The sequence below is a fragment of the Peromyscus maniculatus genome, chromosome 10, assembly GCF_049852395.1.
Source record: "Peromyscus maniculatus bairdii isolate BWxNUB_F1_BW_parent chromosome 10, HU_Pman_BW_mat_3.1, whole genome shotgun sequence".
Taxonomy (NCBI): Eukaryota; Metazoa; Chordata; class Mammalia; order Rodentia; family Cricetidae; genus Peromyscus; species Peromyscus maniculatus.
This window is the reverse complement of record NC_134861.1, coordinates 6,019,521-6,039,765: the sequence shown is the minus strand read 5'-3', so window position 1 is coordinate 6,039,765 and position 20,245 is coordinate 6,019,521. Positions and strand designations below refer to the sequence as shown.

Below are 20,245 nucleotides of genomic sequence, written 5' to 3'. Positions count from 1 at the left end.
AAGGGCCTTGAAGCCCAGCCAGTGCAGAGGAGGTGAAGGCTGGTGGAAGCTGGGGCTCTAAGGCCAGGCGGCATAGCCCAACTAGTGAGTTCCAGGCCGAAAGAGAGACCTGTATAAAACAAAAGAAAAACCCACAAAAATGAGTGGCCAGTGAGAGAGAGGGCTCAGCCTCTATAGTGGAGGCACTGGCAGTTAAGCCAGATGACCTGAATTCCTCCCAAGAACCCACAGGGTAGAGACAGCTGACTCTTACAAGTTGTCCTCTGACCTCCACACATGCATCCCTCACTCCACCTGCCTCCCACACAAATAAACGGAATGTTTAAACCGTTCTCTCTCTATATTTAAAAATAAGAACGATGGCTTCTGAAGAGCAGTGCACACAGTCCCCAGGGAACCGAAGGCCCTTCTCCTGTGGTACCCGGGGATGTTTGGTTTGGTTTTTGCTTTTTCGAGACAGGGTTTCTCTGTGTCGTCCTGGCTCTCCTGGAGCTCGCTCTGTAGACCAGGCTGGCCTCGAACTTACAGAGAGCCGCCTGCCTCTGTTTCCTGACTGCCAGGATTAAAGGCGGGGGCTACCACGCCCTGGCTAGCGTGCTTGTTTTTGTTTTTTTTCTAGGTTGTCTTAAGGCCCAACCCAGGATCCCTTAGAACAGGGCTGGGAGGGGCTTAGTGACCAGTCGGTCCATGGCCACAGAAGTCCAAGAAGATCCTGAAGTCAGATTTTGGTCCCTCCCACACAGGATGTGTGCCCTTGCTTTGCATTTTTGCTCCTTCTTCCACTGCAGGGTCCATCACAGACCCTCACTCACGCCAGGCAGACACGGTACCTCTGTGTTAGAACCCCCAACTCCCTTTCAAAGATTTGAAACAGGGTAAGTCCAGGGTCGTGGCTTGCACTTCCGCCCTGAAAAACGGGGGGCCTGCTGTGCCCTTCCTGGAGTGAGTGGTATGGAATAGCTTAGCGCCAGCTAAGGCTCAGCCCTGGACCAGCTCCTCCTAGGTCCGCCGTGAACGTTAAACTCGGCCAGGCTGCCCAGGCCTAGGAAAGCCCCTTCTCAGGGTGCGGAATGGTGGGTTCTAGTCGGTCTCCGAGGGGCTGTCCCCAAGGGCTGCATCCACGCGGGCTGACCCAGGCGCTGGGTGTGGCGCCGCCGGGCAGAGCCGTCCCCCAGCGGGGGCCGCGGCTTCTGCACACACGGTTGTTGGCTGGTCGGACCCTCCTCCAGCCTGAGCTCCAACATGGGTTCTGTGGCGGCGCTGCGCCGGCCTGGGCTGCGACAACGCCCGCCCGAGGAACCCCCCACCGCCGCGCCCCTGCCGCTCCCCACCCTCCGCCACTGCGGCGGTAAAATGCAGCACTGCTAGGGCGCCTGCGCGGCTCTCCAGCGCGGCCCTAGCCGCGGCTATTTATAGCAGATGACGTCACCTTAAAAAAGACCGTTAGGGCTGGGCCGCCCCGCCTCCTCCCCCCTCCCCTCCCGCGGCTCCCGGCGGGCCGCTCCGGAGTGCGCAGGCGTGGTGGCGTTCTCCCCGCCCGCCCGCGGCACCCCCTGTCCTCTCTCGGCAGCTCGGCGGCCCTCGCCACTGCGCGTGCAGCCAGCCAGCGAGAGGGCGCGAGCGGCGGCGCAGCCTGCAGCCTCCCGCCAGCCGGCGAGCCAGTGCGCGTGCGCGGCGGCGGCCTCGGCGGCGACCGGGAAGCGAGCGGACGGGCGAGCGGGCCGAGCGAGCGAGCAAGCAAGCAGGCGGTGCGGGCGCGCGAGGCGAGGCCGAGTCGCGAGCGACATGGGGGACCGAGAGCAGCTGCTGCAGCGGGCGCGACTGGCGGAGCAGGCGGAGCGCTACGACGACATGGCCTCCGCCATGAAGGCGGTGAGCGCACCGGGCGGCGGGCGGCGGGGGGCTGCGGGGCGGGCCCGGGCCTGGGCGGCGGCTCCCTCTCCCCGCGCGCACGGCCACCTTTTGGGCGCGGCGGCCGCCGGGCTCTCCATTTCCTGAGGCCCGGCCGGGGCGGGGTCTCCCCCTGGGAGGCTGGCGGGCGGGGGTCGCGGTATCCGAGCTCGGAGCCCCGGTGGGGGAGGGGGCACACGAGGAAGATCGCATTCCTGCTTCTAGACCCTTCTGCCCCGACCTGAGGCGAAACGTGCTTCCCGTCCACCATGCACCCACTTGTAATAAAGAATCATCAGCGAGTGGAGACCCGTCTCCTGGTCTTCTCTGCCACGACCTGTTTGCTTTGCTTGCCTGAAGTTGGTTCTTTCCCGTTTTCCACACCTCGGGGCTGGCTTTGTTGTGCCAAGACCCCTTTCCAGGAGTCATGGGCGTGAGGGAGGGCGTGGGTTCCTGCATACTATCCCAACGTTCAAAGCAGCGTGTCTGCCTGGAGACAAATGAAAATGAAGCGGACCTGGGCCCTTGCATTCCTGAGACCCTCATAGATGGATTCTGGAGCTTGATTTCCGGTAAAGGAGACATGCCCAGCCACACCCTAGCAAGTACAGTAGATCAGAGCCTACCTGCCTAACCCAGTGTTCGAATTCTGGTTACCACCTCACCGTAGACGACTCCGCACATTGTCCTGGGTTTTGTCTAGATGAGTATTTCTTGTCAAGGTCACGCAGTGGGAGAAATACAAGCGTGGCTACTATGTTCTGTTGGTCTTGGGCAAACCTCCTAAGCCTGGGGAGAATTCCCTTGGACTCCACATTCTAAATACACAAGCATTTTGGGAGTGAGACTCAGAAATCGGCCTTTTAAGCAGACCTTGGGGCAGTTTTTAGCTGACTTAAGTGAGTATTAACTGCCCTAGATTGTAGCTCATATGTCCTATAGCTGGCCTTTGAAAGGATTTTTAAATAAAAAAAAAAATAGAAGCGGAGATACTCCCTACAAATATAATTTGGAAATTTTATTTTGATACATGAAATATGAAATTGAGGACAACGTTTAGGATTTCCCAGGTAAGAACGATAATCAAGTTATCTTTCCTCTAGTGTCCTGTTACACATTTCAGCACAATGTCTCTGGAAGCCAGCCACATCACAGCCCATTTGTTGATTCATTGGTGATACTGACTTCAGCATTAGGCTGTGCTCTTCTGAGGAGATAGAAGCTCTTCATGTATCCCAGGGGATGTTCTAGGTTTGGGGTCTGGACTTACTAGAAATTGCAGATTCTTCCTTTAAGAAAACTAATTTAAAATGCAATTTTGCAAATTTTTTGAAACAAGACTGTAATCACTATTGTACATCTTGAAAGCCACCCCTAGCCACACACCAAGTCACCAAATGGTTCTGGGGTTGTGCAAGTTGAGGCCTCTCCCTGGACACCTGAGTGAGGCCTTTGCTCACTGTGAGTGGGATTTGAAGGTTGCAGTTTTGGGAGATAAAGGTGTTGAAGAGACAAGGATGGGGCTTAAATGAAGAGGAATTAAAGCTGAGGGAAAGTGGCTATCATGTATCTGAAGCTATCGACTAGCCTGACGTGGGAAATAAGGAAAAACTAGAGAGATGTTACCAGAACAAAATATATGGTTTCAGTAGGGGGCGGGTAAGGTCCTCTGCTCTTTCTGAGTTGGCTTGAAAAATGTCTAGCAATTTCCTACTTGTTATTCCTACACAGATGTTCTCTGGGGCATTAAGGTAACATTTTACAAGCTAATGGACCTTTGAGTGTGTTAGAAATTTATAATCCATGTCTGAAATGATTCGTGGGTTGGAAAAGACACTAAGAACTGATAATTTAATATTTGCACCATCAAATTTGTGATAAAACATTCCCTCAAATTAACTATTAAAAAATAAGGGGAGTTGTTTCCTACCAGAATAATGTAGGAAAATGTTTGTCACCTGTATTAGTGGGATGTATTTTTAGGTAGGTGGAGAACAATCTTATTTTGCCTGTTGGTGTAGTTTGTAGATGAAATTCTTAATGTTAATAGGCCATCTATTTATAAACTTTGAAGCTTTTGGGAAGAGTGAATACTAGGATACTTATGTTGGTTTTTTTCCTTCTCTTAGATAGGTTTTCATGTATCTCAGGCTGTCCTCAAACACATTAAGTAGCTGAGGCTGGCCTTGAACTCCAGATGATCCTGCTTTTACCTGTCAAATGCTGGGATCACTGGTGTGCACCACCCTGCCTGGCTTCCCTCTGGCTTTATGTAGGCTTTCTTTCAGGCAATTTAAAGGCAGGTAAGTGTTCTGTTCTGCGTGGACCAGGGCATTGGCTGATGGAGTGAGCAGGTGCCTTTACTCTGACCTTGAAACTTAAATCTTCTGGCTGCAGGAACTCAAGTATAAAATTGGAAATATTGGTGTTAGTAACAAGTCAGTTTTTGTCTTTAATCTTCAAGGTTGTTTTTATTTTTTAATTTAAATGGTTTAGTCATATTGCCTATAACAATGTTTCTTAATCCAGCAGCGTCACCTGGAGGACAGTAGTGGTAAACTTTAAGAATTTAGGCTGAAGGTGGAGCCCGGGTGATACAGCCGTAGGCTAGCATGCTGAGGGCCCCAATTTTGATGCCCCAGCACCCCCCTCCCCCACCCCATAGGTTAGGAATAGTCATGTTGCTTCAAATCAGTTGAAGATCATAACTCCTGCCTCAACTCATGAAGAGTCAGCACATGTTTCTGAACAGAAGCTTAATAAAAAATGGATCTTCAAGCCCTTCCTGATCTCACCTAGTCACTTCCATGGAGTGTGGACTCGGAAGTAAGCTTATTAAGTGCGGTTAAAATGTTACTGTAGAAGGACTGAGATATCAGGAAAAAGAAACTATAGACTTCTGTATTGATAGGTAGAGAGGTAGACATAATTCTGTCACTTCGTTTTATTCCCCGAGTCATTTATATCACGATAGAGATGGTAACTGTGAAATTATAAAATGCAAACATACAGTGCTGTCCAATCTTGCTAGGGTCTCACTGACTTCAAACCCAGGATCCTCTTGCTTGTGCCTCCTGAATGCTTGCATTACAGGCTTGGGCCACCACACCCAGCTGCTACAGTCTTGGACAGTGTTGGCAGAAGATAGCGAAATGTTGGATTTAATGACTGTCAAGTACAGGAGACAAACCGCATTTTAGGAAACATGAGTTGGACAGGAAGAGGCCAAAGGCCTGCGCTCCTAATGGCTGAGATGGTGAGAAGGGGGAAAGAAGCAGGTAGTGTGTAAAAGGAGAGTCCCACTGAATGACTGGGGGAGACATGGTCTTGTGGACTTTCAGGATGCATCAATACGGAAAATTTTCAAGACAAGTTCTCACTCTGTCATCCCCCTTTGCCTCCCATAGTCCCTCCCCATAACCCTGTGCACACACCCCTCCATCTGGCTTGGAACTCCCTAAGTGAACCACGCTGGCCTCTGCCTCCTGAGTGCTGGGATTGAGCCACCATGAATGTGGGTCTCCTGTGAAAGCCACTTTAGTGCTGTTTGAAATAATGAAATAAATGAAAACTAGGAGAGCCCCGTTTTCCACCAACTGGCCATTGAAATGTAATTTCTTAACAATCTCTAAACCGAGGAAGGAAGAAGACATTTAGTTATTCACGTAATAGCTGCAGGTAAAGGCTGCTCCAGGGCTGGGGTTGGGTGGGAGAGCGCTTAGCACACTCAGGACTCTGGTTTAGTCCCTGTACCGGAAAGAGAGATTTCAGGTGCCAATCAGATACATAACCCTCCTGCCCTGAAAGCAGGAGTTCTGTCTGCAGTGGGTCTGGAATTATCTCCTGAAAAGCTTTCGTAGGAGCCATTGGGGGGAAAATGTGCTCTTTGGTTTTTATATATTAGAGGTTAAGTGTAAAGGTTACACTTTTCCTTTAGAAATGTGGTGTGGGCTAAGTTTGATAGCTTATATCTGTAATCCCAGCACTTGAGAAGTTGAGGTTGGACGATAATTGTGAGTTCAAGACCAACCTTAGCTACACAGTAAGACCCTGTCTTAAAAAAAGAAAGTTTTAGAGTGTTACCTCTGTTTTTCATTTCATATTCATTGAGTTTGAGGAATTTATTGTTTTACTTAGTAGGTACTCATAGATAGTAGCTGTTAGTCCATGTACCTATTGTTTTTATTTATACTAATTGCTTGGTGCTAGGAATCAAACCCCACAATGTCCCATGAAGTTACAGGATAGTTTCTGATAGATGTTCTGCTATAGTAACCATTGTTCCAATTACTTTATGCAAGTGGACTTACTAAGCAGTTACACTTACTGGGTGTATCTGCAAATTTGATTAAAAATAAAATCTACCACTTGTGGCTTAGCTGAACTCTACCTGTCCTGAAAGCCAGGAGTGTTTTTCAGTATAATAATTAAGGATTGGTTGAATTTCAGTTACAGCTGTTAGTTGAGTGTTACATTTTACTTGTCAGGGCTGGGGGGAAGGTTTAGTTAGTAAAGTGCTGTTTTACAAACACGAGGGCCTGAGATGGATCCCAGAACCCACAAATTAAAAACAGCACAAAACAGATGGTGGACAAATGGCTTGTAATCCCAGAGCTGGGGAGGCTGAGATAGGCTCACTGGTCATCTAACCTAGACTACATGTTAGTTCTAAACCGTTGAGAGAGACCTTGCCTCAAAGGGTCTCAAAGATGGTGATGCCTGAGGAATGGCTCCTGAAGTTGTCCTCTGGCCTCTACGCACATGCACACTAGTCAACTGATTCCCCTGGTGTCCCTGTGGAGGCAGCCTGATGCTAGCATTTTAGTGTTCTTCATGCTTCCTTTCACTGATGTTCTGTTCTGCTGTGGATGTTGACACTTTGATGATCAGAAATAGGCAGGATTTCTGAAGCCGCCAGTCTCTGTGCCTTTAGAGACAGTAGTGTGCAGTAATGCCAGTCATTTGAGTTGTATGTCAAAAGCAAGGCAAAGAGCCTCCAGTACTCCAGATGCAGAGACAGGTAGATCTCTGTGAGTTCGAGGCCAGCCTGGTCTACAGAGTGAGTTCCAGGACAGGCACCAAAACTACACAGAGAAACCCTGTCTCCAAAAAAAAAAAAGAAACCAAGGCAAAGACAAGTCAGTCTCTAATGATATGAGAGTCACTCTTTTCATTTGGCCAACATTAAGCTTAGAATAATGTTAGTTATCTCTGCTGGTCTTGAGCCTGTGACATAGCCGAAGCAGGTGAGCTCACCAATCCTCCTGCCTCAGCTTCCTGAGTAGCTATGATTATGGGCCTGTATTACCATGCTTGGCTCCTTTGTCAGTTTTGTTGGCTCAGTATTGTCGTTGATAATGGGTATCTCCCAGATGAACTTCTAAGTATTTTAGTCATTGTTCTGTTTTTGGCATTAGGTCTATTTTTACCCACAGTTTATTGCCTTATGAGTAGTGGGAGGAGGCCCCTCGAGATTTCTGAGTAAGCAAATGGTGTCATAGGAAGATAAATGAATTAGCAGCAAACTGTGTTATTTGTGACTTTTAATAATGCTGTGTGTAATCTTAGAGCAGAGAATGGGTGGAAGAGTGCCATTGGGCTGAGTCGGTACAGCCAAAGGCTGTGTGGTAAAGACGACACTTAAATTGCTGACATTGAGACTGTTTGTGGATTTATCTTGTTTTTAAGAAATGAAGAGATGCCTTTAATCCCAGCCCTCAGGAAGCAGAGGCAGATGGATCACTGTAGTTCAAGGCCAGCCTGCTCTATAGAGCAAATTCTAGGACAGCCAGGGCTACATAGGGAAATCCAGTCGAGGAGAAAAAAAAAATTTTTTTTCTTCCATATAAGGTCACATTAGCAAGTACTAGAGATTAAGTTTTCAGGGGACACAGTTCAGCCCATAACAAAATCTGATGCTCTTTCTGCTAACAGTATAGCTGGTTCACTTGGAGTTGGCATCATAGAAAACCAAGAAAAGCAGCCAGGCAGTGGTGGCACACACCTTTAATCCCAGTACTTGGGAGGCAGAGGCAGAGGCAGGTGGATCTCAGTGAATTCGAGGCCAGCCTGGTCGTCTACAAAGTGAGTTCCAGAACAACCAGGGCTACACAGAGAAACCCTGTCTCAAAAAATAAAATAGAAAATCAAGAAAAGTTGTAGCTGGCGAAATTGAACTTTTCCATTAAAGTAATTAGTGTTTCCAAGTTTTATGGCCACCTGGATTCTAGTCATGTATTTGGAAAAAAAAGATGGCTGTAAGTAGCATTGCTTTCTTTCAGCAGAAGTGGGCGTTTGCTAGTGTACTTTTCATTTTGGTTTGTGAAGCCTGGAAGTATCTGTGGAGAGTACCACAGAGCAAAGTCTTTATAAAACATTGTATACCACTGTAATAATGCTTTACATGATACCCAGTCATTCCTCTACCAAAATGAGAACATCATTTAAAAATTTTTTTCTCTTGCTGAGTGGTAGTGATACATGTATTTAATCCCAGCCCCTGGGAGGCAGAGGCAGGTGGATCTCTTGAGTTTGAGGCCAGCCTGTTCTACAGAGTGAGCTCCAGGACAGCCAGGGCTATACAGAGAAACCCTGTCTTTAAAAAAAAAAAAAAAAAAAAAAAAAAGAAGTAGTATTTATGTATGTGGGGGAAAGGGGGAGTCAGATCTTCCTGGCACTGGAGTTATAGGCAATTGTGAACCATCTGGTGTGAGTACTGGCAACTAAACACTGGTCCTCTGCAAGAGCAACAAGCTCTCTCAACCACGGAGCCATCTCAGACTTGAATTATGAATTACCCTAGGCCCTATCATGTCCTGAGTACTGAGGTCACAGGCATAGGCCACTGTGCCTGTCTCCATTATGAACAGGATTGTTAATGACGAAGTGCTGAGATCATAGGCATATGGCATTATACCTGGCTCCTTTATGAAAAGGATTGCTCATTACATTGAAGGAATTACATTGAAGGAAGGGATGATTTTCAAGATACTCAGGCTTTGCCCTCTTAAGTTTACCTCTGGTGTTTTGCAGGTGACAGAGCTGAATGAACCTCTATCTAATGAAGATCGAAATCTTCTCTCTGTGGCCTACAAGAATGTAGTTGGTGCCAGGCGATCTTCTTGGAGGGTCATTAGTAGCATTGAGCAAAAAACCATGGCAGATGGAAATGAAAAGAAGTTGGAGAAAGTTAAAGCTTACCGGGAGAAGATTGAGAAGGAGCTGGAGACAGTTTGCAATGATGTCTTGGCTCTGCTTGACAAGTTCCTCATCAAGAACTGCAATGATTTCCAGTATGAGAGCAAGGTGTTCTACCTGAAAATGAAGGGCGATTACTACCGCTACTTGGCAGAGGTGGCTTCTGGGGAGAAGAAAAACAGTGTGGTTGAAGCTTCTGAGGCCGCATACAAAGAAGCCTTCGAAATCAGCAAAGAGCACATGCAGCCAACACACCCCATCCGGCTTGGCCTGGCCCTCAATTTTTCTGTGTTCTACTATGAGATCCAGAATGCACCAGAGCAGGCCTGCCTCTTAGCCAAACAAGCCTTCGATGATGCCATTGCTGAGCTGGACACATTAAATGAGGATTCCTATAAGGACTCCACTCTCATCATGCAGTTGCTGCGAGACAACCTCACCCTCTGGACGAGCGACCAGCAGGATGAAGAAGCAGGAGAAGGCAACTGAAGACCCTTCAGGTCCCTGGCCCTTCCTTCACCCACTCCCCCCATCATTACTGATTCTTCCTTGCCACAATCACTATATCTAGTGCTAAACCTATCTGTATTGGCAGCACAGCTATTCAGATCTGCCCTCCTGTCCCTTGGGAAGCAGTTTCAGATAAACCTTCATGGGCATTTGCTGGACTGATGGTTGCTTTGAGCCACAGGGCATTCCCTTTTGAATTGTGCAGAGAAGTGTGTTCTGAATGAAGCATTTTATTATGTCTGTTGATCTCTGGCAAATCTAGGTGATGGTAATTGAGTGTAGAAAGGAGAATTAGCCAACACAGGCTATGGCTGCTATTTAAAACAAGCTGATAGTGTTCTGTTAAGCAGTACATCTTGTGCATGCAAAAATGAATTCGACCCTCTCACCCCTTCCTTCCGCTAATGGAAACTGACACAGCGACACCTTGTTCCCTCATCATCAGCTTTATAGACTGTTTAACGTGAGCTTTCAGCAGCCCTTGCTGTGCCTCTGAAATGATGACGTGCGCACACTTTCTTTTCAATGCAGTGCATCAGAAGTTTGGATATGTGTAACTTTTTTTTTTTTGGTTGTGATTAAGAATCATGGATTTATTTTTTGTAACTCTTTGGCTATTGTTCTTGTGTATCCTGACAGCATCATGTGTGTCAACCTGTGTCAATCATGATGGGTGGTTATGAAATGCCAGACTGCTAAAATAAATGTTTTGGACTTAAAAGAGTAAATAAATGCTGCTTTGGGGATATTATCTGTGCCTGGCCTTGATTTTTTTCTCCCCTCTGCCTTTCTACTTCCTACAAAGCTGGTTTGAGTTTCTCAAAAATTGTAGCATTGGTAGTATGTATTCAGACTTTCCTGTCCTTTGATTCCATTAAATATTTTGTAGCACACAATAGTGTTCTGTGAAGTAACACTATCCACTCCTTGCTAACTGATGCTTATAAACGAGCCAAGCAAAGTGCTGCCTTGTATGGCAGGTACCTCTGTAGGGCTTAGTCTGTGTTGGGAGGGTTGTGGTTGGTCCTCTTGAGGATTGACCAGTGTTTAGTAGTGACAGGAAACCCTGAGCTTGTATGTGGCTCATTTTCCAAATTAAATATAGAATGCTAATTAGTTGTACCCTTGAAGTAGGTTTTAGTGATGAAAAAGTTTTTGCCAAGTGTTATGTGCACACCTTTAATCCCAGCACTTGAGAGGCAGAAGCAGTCAGATCTCCCTCAGTTTTAGGCCAGCCTGGTCCATACAGCACTGCCAGGCCAGACAGAACTACAGAATGAGACCCTTAAAAAAGAATTAAATAGGGATTTGTATGTGGATTAATGTGCAGTGATAGAAGCGACAGCTTGTGGGAGTTGATTCTTTTCTTCCCTGTGGGTTCCAGGAACTGAATTCGGGAGCACGAAGCCTGGCAGATATCTCACAAGCAATTTTATTTTAAAAAATACTTAAAACTTTCCTTGATTTGTTTTACTCAAAACTTTTATTATTTATCTTTTTGAGACAGGGTCTCTGTTGTATAGCTCTTGAGCTCACTATGTAGACTGGGGCTGGCCTCAAACTCAGAAGATCCACCTGCTTAAATGAGGCTTTTTGAGGAGCTAAGGGGCTCTAAGCTGCTGCAGCCTGCTTCACTGCCTGTCTGGTAGACTGCTTCACTGCCTGTTGAAGGTCTACTATTTCTTTTACACAAGAGGAACTTAAGTGATTTTTACTATTTTTTAAATAGATTTCAGGCATTGGGCTGTTTGGTAAAAACCATTTCTAAAAACCTGTATGTTCTGGGAGTTTATGTGTATAGTCACCCAATCTGCAGTGATCCTGAAAGATAGGCATGTTAATATTTTTGACATGAGAAACAGCCCCTGTCTTCAAAGAGGTAAAGCTGAGGTCAAAACAGACTTGGGGCAAGGATGCAGCTCGGTGGTAGAGCGCTTGATTCATCTGAGTGAACCTCAGGTAGGATCCCCAACACCGCATAAATACCTGTTATTCCTAGGACTGAGGTGGAGGATTGGAAATTCAAGGTCATTCTCGGCTACAGAGCTCCAGGCCAGTCTGGAATACACGAGAGCTTCCTCAAAACAAAAAGCCCAAGGTGGGCTGTTAAGATGGCTATGGCGACGCCGGGCGTGGTGGCGCACGCCTTTAATCCCAGCACTCGGGAGGCAGAGCCAGGCGGATCTTTGTGAGTTCGAGGCCAGCCTGGGCTACCAAGTGAGCTCCAGGAAAGGCGCAAAGCTACACAGAGAAACCCTGTCTCGAAAAAACCAAAAAAAAAAAAAAAAAAAAAAAAGATGGCTATGGCAACGTGCCTACAGTCCAGCTAGTTGGGGAACCACAGAAAGGTCACTCAAGTTCAGGTGTCAGGGGCTGACATTTTAAATATGGAGCTGCCTTACATCATGGCTCCTAAGCCATGGCAATTTTGATCCCTTATGTGAGAGTAGACCCCAGAAAGATGACACTGGTGGTCAGCCTCTGCTGCTTCCCTCCTCCAAGCTGACATCCTATGCACACATGAATATTTTCCCTCAAGGTCTCACAAAATACTCTGGAATCCTCTGACCTGGCTGGAAGCATGCCCTTGGCTTTGAACTGCTAGGTAACTTTGGGTTAGTCTTAGTGGTCCTGAGTCGTTTCTCCACTCCCACTGGACTAGACCTTGATGGTGTCTAGAACAGCAGGAGGTCCACAAGGTTGAGTGAGCTGAAGATGAAGTCGTGTCAAGTTCATCTCCCAAGCTGGAAGTGCTATTGTGGAGGACCGAAGCTGTCAGGACCGAAAGGGGAAATCACACTTGCTGACTACCTTCTGTGAGCTAGCCACCTTGGTAAGTGAGGCTTTAGTTCAGGCTGGCGAGAGGGTTTGGTTATAAGTAGGTACAGCTTCTGAGATAATTAATAGTTTGATTCCCAGGACCCATGTTGGGCTCTTCACAGTTGCTTTCAACTCCAGCACTCAGGAAGCAGAGGCAGGCAGATCTCCTGAGTTTCAGGCCAGCCTGGTCTACAGAGCAAGTTGCAGGACAGCCAGGGCTACACAGAGAAACCGTGCTCGGAAAACAAAAACCCAAAACAACAAAGAGTTTGAGGGCTGAGAATGTAACTTAGTGGCCTAACATTAACAAGGTTCCGGGTTCTATCCCTAGAACTGCAGAAAAGAAAAGTGGCTAGAAGTCTGAGACTCAAGAAAAGTGACTTTCCTAAGGTTAAATAAACAGCCAGAGGCAGCCTAGCATGCTGCTTTGCAAGACTTCAAGGCCCTTGCTTTCTCATAACATTATGTTGCCTTTATGTGTGCATGGAAACAATTTTAAAATTCCAAAGGACCCAGAGTTGTTGAAGAGGAGGCATCTTTGATAAGACCCCTTTGCTTGCCAGTCTTCTGTCCCTCTCAGTTACATTTGCCCTTTCAACCTGTTGGCTTCTTAGAGTCCTGCCAACATCCTGGGCATGTCCTGACATCAGGACCTTTGTGCTTTTTCTTTCAAGCTTTGCTGATTTCCACTGAGAAAGGTTATGCTGTAGGCAACACTGTGACAGGTGGGAACAGCAGCATCAGATGAAGCCCAGCTACACCAACCTTGTTCAACCCGCTCGCTTAGTTGTTTTTTTTTTTTTTTTTTTTTTTTGTGTGTGTGTGTGTGTGTGTCTAACATGTTCATGTTCATGTATGGGGTGTGCATGTGTGTGCATGTTGATATCAGGTGCTTTCCTCTATCACCCTCCACCATATTTTTTGGATAGTATCTTACCGGAGTCTGTTGATTCAGCTAGAGTCACTGACTAGTATACCTCGGGTTCTTTTTGTCTCTGCCTCCCCCAGCTCTGGGATTAAAGGCATGGGCTGTCACTCCTGGCTTTCTTACATGGGTTTTGAGGGACCAAACAGGCCCTAGTGCTTGTGGGACAGTCACTTTGATGACTGAGTCACCTCCCTAACCCTGCTCCCTTACTTCTACACGTCTTTACTGCTCCTGGAATGACTATCCAAATTCTATCTATGATCTCCTCCCTTCTCCCTGACAGCTGCTGTGAACCCATCTTGGGGGGTCTAGGGCTATGGCTCTGTAGCACACAATGACATTTATCAGTCCTTCTCTACTCAGTGATCCCATTGAATTGCTACTACGTGGTAAACATTGGGTGGGTGCCTTGAGATGCCTCTGTCAATTGACAGACATGAGCCTTGTTCTTACAGGGCTAATGCGCAATCGTGTGTATATGTAGATACAATAAAAAGAAGATGAAAATGTCTTTCGGTTCCTCCGCCTGCTGTAACACAATTCACAATTTATTGTATTTATGCATGAGGTTGGGATTTTAGGAAGGTGGCGCTGGACCATTGAAATGGCTCAGCAGGTAAAGGCACTGACGACCTGATTCCCGGAACCCACATGATAGGAAAGAGAACTGACTCCTACAGGTTGTCCTCTGACCACATGTGGACCGTGGCACGAGTCTCCCTCAAATAGATAAATACTTTTAAAAGTGACTGAAGAGAATTCTGTTTGCCACCCATCTACCATATGGAAGTCTCAGAGTTGGCATCTCTTCTAAACCAGTGGTGTGGTTCTAAGTCTAGCCTCGTAGCTTGTTGCCTTTGGTGGTCTCTGGAGGCTTTTCCATTCCTGACATCTTATTATTGTCAGCTGCTCTGGGATGGTCCCCATCTTCTTCCTGGCCTTTTCCTCCCATGCTTCCCCCTCCCCATTTCCTTCTGTTCCTTACATTTGTCTTTTCTGCAACTGCCTTCCTCCCACTTCACTTCCATGGCCACCCCCTGAATTCCACCAAGATGGTTACTATGGAAACCAGCTCCTGGAAGTGACATCACTCATTTCCTAGGCAACTGTTTCTAGGGTAGTGAATCATTAGCTCGCCATGGCAACCCTCTAGGAGTATACTTCTGCAGTGAAGTGGGAAAGCAGAATGGTCATGTATTGGTGGGAGGGGGGATGCAGGGAGAATATGTAAGAAGAAGAAAGGTTTCAGAAGCAAGAGAATGCTTTGGCTGCGTTGGAGAAAAATGGGAATGAATGGGAAAAGTGGAATCTTTGGGGTCAACCCTTTCTCCTTCCTAACAGCTGAGCTGATCATATGACATGTGACTAAGCTGGGATGTTTGAGAGTGACCAGGGACACCGTTATTACTATGCAGGAGTGACAGATGAACGCCTGGTTTCCCCAAATAATCAGAGTATATGATCCCCTGCCCATAATTAGGCAGGTGTCTGGGCATCGTCCTCACCTATGGTTTAATCTAACAAGCACTGACTCAGCTATTTCTGTGTGTCGTGATTTGGAATACTGCAGTAAACAAAAGCAGCCCAGATCTCTTATGATGGGGCTCACAGTCATGTGATGAAGAAAGGGAAGTCCCACAGTTACTCCAAAACATGCTATGGTATGCATTGAGGTCAGTGCCAGAAAGGGAAGATAGCCAGCTTTGGGAAAGCCTATCGACAGGTATTGGGAGCAGCTTGGGGAAGAGGGTGTGTGTGAGAGAGGAAGACTGGCAGAGGAATTAGCAGGGACAAAGGGAGCACACAGAATCAGGAGGAATGCATCCGGGCAGCTCATGTAATTCCGGTACTCGGAGCCGTGAGTCTGAGGCCAGTCTGGGCTACAGGTTTCCTCAATTTCTCTAGCACTGCGAAGCCCCTGGAAAGATTGTGAACTTGGGTGATGGGACTGCAATGGAGAAACACCATAGACAGTTAGGACAGGACTTCCTGAAGGGCTGGGTAAGGGTGAAGGCAAGGAAGGACTCGGGCTGAGACTTCAGTTTCCGGTGTTAGTAAAGATGTGGGCCGTGATGGCCAGCTTTTCAGATGAGGAAGGTATGTGGGCAGGGCTCGGGTAAAGCGGAAGCAAGAGGGGTGCCTGGAGGCAGCGTTTAAGGAGATTTACACCCTCAAGAGCAGCCTTGAGAAGGAGTGGCTCCCAAGATGCCGTGCCCTTGGAGTGCTTTTGTTTGTTTGTTTTGGGGTTGGAGGTGGTGACAGATGTTCCTTCAGCAGGAACAGCGATCTCTGATCTCTGGTGTTTGTAGCGGAACCTCCACTTTAACCAATGCTCTCAGAAAGGAGGAGACAGCAGCATGTGCTGATTCCCGTCAACTACTGAGCGCCCTCACAGCCCTGTGAGCTGAGCTTTTTTTGTTTGGTTGTGAGCTCTTTACTGACCCATGTCATAGGTGGCAGAACCAAGCACAGAGGTTCTAGAACTTGCTGAGTCTTGCCGGGTGCAACGCTAGTCCTTATCCTTGGTTTTACTGGTACTGAGCTCACCATTTTCTCTCTAGAGCAGTGGTTCTCAACCTTCCTAATGCTGCCACCCTTTAATACAGTTCATGTTGTGGTGACCCCCAACCATAAGATTATTTCAGTAGCTACTTCAAAACTAATTTTGCTACCTTTATGAATTGTAATGTAAATATCGGATATGTGAGATATCTGATAGGAGACCCCTGAGAAAAGGTCATTTGACCCCCCTCGGGGGTCAGGACCCACAAGTTGAGAACCATTGCTCTAGATGGTATTTTCCCAGAGTCCTTAGTTCCCCGGTAGAAAAGGAAGGAAAGCCAAGGCCCGCTAAGCCCCAGGGGTTCTTGGACTAGCCACCATTATTCTCTATAATTATGTGGGTTGAAGAGCAAGCAGAGGGGCTGAGAAGTGGAGGGATTCTCTCAGCTGGGCATGTCACCATCAGAGCCAATCTGTCTCCATGGCAGGTGTTCTTAGCCTGCCTTGAAGGAGCAACTTTCCCCAGGAGGAGGAGCAGGTGCGGAAGGCGAAGAGCCTGCCTGCTATCTTGGCTTCCTTGTCTGTGAACGGCACAATGGCACCCGCCCCACAGTTGGTGGTGAGGCGATGTGATGAGTTAAGGACTTGGCCTGGCCTTCCAAACTGTAGAACAGAAACCGAGATGTATGCGTGATTAGCAGAATTAGGGCTGGAGGGCAGGAGGTGTGGATTGTGCACAACAGGCTTGTGGGATGGAGGTGGGAGAGGCGTGGTACCAGGACATGTGGCCCAGCTCGTTGCCGAGAGAGAGGACTCCTCCTCACCAGCTGGCTCCCAGGGAGGCAGCGTGATTTGGAACCTTCATTCTCATTTCTACACTGGTTACTGGAGAAAGAGGACTTAGCCTGGCCTCTCTTGGGAGCGGGGAGCATGGTTCCTCTGCCTACTCGTGGTCCTGTGCCTAGCTATACCAATAAACAACGGTGGTTTACTGTAGTCTTCAATGATGGCACCTTAAAAGCTGCTAACCGCCAGGGACTTCAAAGGAGTGAATAAACATGACTATTAGACTCTGTGACCTCACCACCTCGAGGAGTCAGGGTTCAACCAGAGAAAACGGTGTCAGCATGGAATACCTAAGGAAATGCTTGTGGGGCTGGCTGGAAGAGTCGGAAATCATTAAGTGGAGGATGGAACTCTCGAAGAACTGAAGATGTTATCCACAGGCAGATTTTTTTTCTTCTAAAGGGAATACTCAGTTATGATTTTAAGGCCTTTCAACTAATTACTTCAGCCGGGCGGTGGTGGCACACGCCTTTAATCCTAGCACTCGGGAGGCAGAGGCAGGCAGATCTCTGTGAGTTCGAGGCCAGCCTGGGCTACCAAGTGAGTTCCAGGAAAGGCGCAAAGCTACACAGAGAAACCCTGTCTTGAAAAACCAAAAAAAAAAAAAAAAAAAAATCAACTAATTACTTCAAGCCCATTCTGATTATGTAGATAGCCTCCCTTATCATCAACTGATGATGGACACTATCTGCGTCTACAAAATACCTTCGAAGAATAATTTGGGCTAAGCCAGGCATGGTCTTGGCGACTTGTGGGATTTATAATGTGACTACTGATTCCTTACTACATGCTCAGAGAGTTCCACGCACAATCCCCGGTAACACTCAAAACGTTCTCTGCAGTAGATTGCCTTCTTGTCTCTACCTTTGCAGTTAAGAGGCAGCCTCAGGAGGTCACGTGGTCGGGGCGGGGGCGGGGGCGGGGGCGGGTACCGGGCTGCGAACATTCTCATTCTACGGCCCCTCCCAGTCAGCTTCTCCGGTCTCTGCGTTGTCCCCTCTTCTGATGTGAGGACATTCTGCCACTCCGGATCTCCTTCTCCTTGAGCTCCCTGAGCGTTGATTCCTCTGTCTGGCCCTCCTGGCTTTAGGAAGTAGCTGCTCCCACCTGGTGCCACTTTCCCAGGCATTTGCTGCCACCTAGCGGGCTCACTGGTTTTCACCACGATCCCCCTAGAAGGCAGATTCCCGAGTTTGCAGGAGAGCAATGGGTCTACCCGGACTCCAGATTTTTGTAGAATCCTGGGAGCGAGGACCTAGAAGATTTCTGAGAACCTCGAAGGTAGCGAAGTTTTGACATTCCTTGGAGCCCAAAGGGTCCTTGGTGCCCAGGAGGCTCGTTTAAGGCGTGTCCAACCTTTTGACCCTCGACACCACTTGTTATCCACAAAATTTACTCTTGAGAACCTCCTAAACTGGTTATTAAAAACCCTTATATTTGGGAGATGGCGCAGTGGTTAGGAGCATTGACTGCTCTTCCAGAGGACCCGGGTTCAATTCCCAGCACCCACATGGCAGCTAACACTGTAACTCCAAGATCAAAACACCAACACAATATGTTTGTGTCATACAATACATTCTGATCACAGTTTCCCCTCCCTCCATTCCTCCCAGCTCCCCCACCACCTCCCCTCTCCTCTCTCTGTCTCCCATCAAAAAGAGCAAACCTTCAAGAGACAGCAATCAAACACGACAAAACAAAATACGGTAGGACCAGGCAAAAACCCTCACACGGAAGCTGAACAAGGAAACCCAACAAGGAGGAGAAGAGTCCCAAGAGCGGGCAAAAGAGTCAGAGACAGACCCGCTCCCGCGGTTAGGAGTCCCACAGAAACACCAAGCATCTCAAAACACCAGAGGACCTGGTGCAGACCCACGCCGGCCCCGTGCTTGCTGCTTCAGTCTCTGTGAGCCGGTATGTGCCCTGCTTAGCTGAGAAACCTAACTGTGGGCTGGTGAGTGGGAGGCTTGGAGAGCCTAGCTGTGTATGCACAGCCTCGTGGGGCTGGACTGGGCACCAGGAAGGTGCGTCAATGTATCCTAGGGTCTGGGGACCCTCCATCGGCTTAGCCTTAGCCTGGTCCGCTCTTGGTACTTTTTGTGGGGAAGAGGGTCCTGATGGCCCAAGGAAAGAGGTAGGGGAATGGACAAGTTCAGGTATATGCTGGGACACTTCCCCTTCCTACCCTAGTCCTGCCTCTTCTTTTTTTCCTTTTAAAGCCAGGCACCCAACTCACACTATGCATAGGCCATCTCAGTGGTCTAGTGAGGATAAAGCTGTTGGAAATCAGAGGCGACTAGGGCAGGGATGGATCACGTTCCTTGGGTAGGGCTAGGAAGTACTGGGAATAGTTAGGTACTCATTCACAAGTCTTTATTGACTGGCTTCCAACGCCAGGTTTTGCGGTGTATAGTTGTTGATGACCCTGTGTGTGTAGTGCAGTCTACAGTAGTGACCTGTGTGTGAGTGTGTGTGTGTGAGTGTGTGAGTGTGTGGAGTGCAGAGTCTACAGTAGTGACCTGTGTGTGTGTGGAGTGCAGAGTTTACAGTAGTGACCTGTGTGTGTGTGAGTGTGTGTGTGTGAGTGTGTGGAGTGCAGAGTGTACAGTAGTGACCTGTGTGTGAGTGTGTGAGTGTGTGGAGTGCAGAGTCTACAGTAGTGACCTGTGTGTGAGTGAGTGTGTGTGTGTGTGAGTGTGTGAGTGTGTGGAGTGCAGAGTCTACAGTAATGACGTGTGTGTGTGTGTGTGTGTGTGTGTGTGTGTGTGTAGCGCAGAGTCTACAGTAGTGACTTGTGTGTGTGTGAGTGTGTGTGTGTGAGTGTGTGAGTGTGTGTGTGTGTGTGTGTGTGTGTGTGTGTGTGTGTGAGTGTGTGGAGTGCAGCGTCTAGAAGTTTGACCCGGGACTGTGGTGTGTGCTGTGAGGGTAGCAGAGAGGTTGCGGAGATGGCCGAGAATAAAGCAGGACTGGGAAGGTTCATCCAGAAGGTAACACAACCTAAGAGCTCCAGGAGATGGAGCCAGTCCTGGGATAGAAGGAACGTTTCCAGATTCATTCATTCATTCATTCATTCATTCATGTTACTATGAGCCTGCTAGATAAAGTTTTAGCTTCTAGAACCCAGAGAGCAGCAGTTCCAGGGAAACCCTTCCTCTCCAGGGGTCTATATTCTAGTAGAATCAGACTATTTCAGAGACTGGTGAATCCTCTAGAAATTAAGAACAAAGTTATTTATCAAAAATGCCCATGGATTCATAACAGAGGGACTGTTTTGAATGAGATACTGGGGCTCCTAGCACACACAGTGTACTGGGTTCTATTTGCAGCGCCACAAAGAAAATGTGATTATTAGAGAATTAAAAATGACGACTGTGGCTGCCTTTAGATTTCTGCCATGTTGGCCGTCGGGATGGTGCAGTGTAAGCGTCAGAGCACCAGAGGGCAGCAGTGATCAGGAAACTGAAGACCATCTCAGAGGAGGACGCCAGGGTAGAGTGTTACTGGCCAGGCTCTTCCTGGCTCCCCGTCCACCCCTCCCCTGACCTTGTCAGA

The 20,245-nt window shown here is 47.9% G+C and overlaps 1 protein-coding gene across 1 annotated transcript; it reads left to right on the top strand.

The window, feature by feature from the left end:
- The first annotated feature begins 1,584 nt into the window (after window positions 1–1,584).
- Ywhah (tyrosine 3-monooxygenase/tryptophan 5-monooxygenase activation protein eta) lies at window positions 1,585–10,348 on the top strand. Its single transcript, XM_006972900.4, has 2 exons — window positions 1,585–1,872; window positions 8,923–10,348. The coding sequence occupies exons 1-2, from the start codon at window positions 1,786–1,788 to the stop codon at window positions 9,574–9,576; spliced, it is 741 nt and encodes a 246-aa protein (XP_006972962.3). The 5' UTR covers window positions 1,585–1,785; the 3' UTR covers window positions 9,577–10,348.
- The last annotated feature ends 9,897 nt before the right edge of the window (window positions 10,349–20,245 follow it).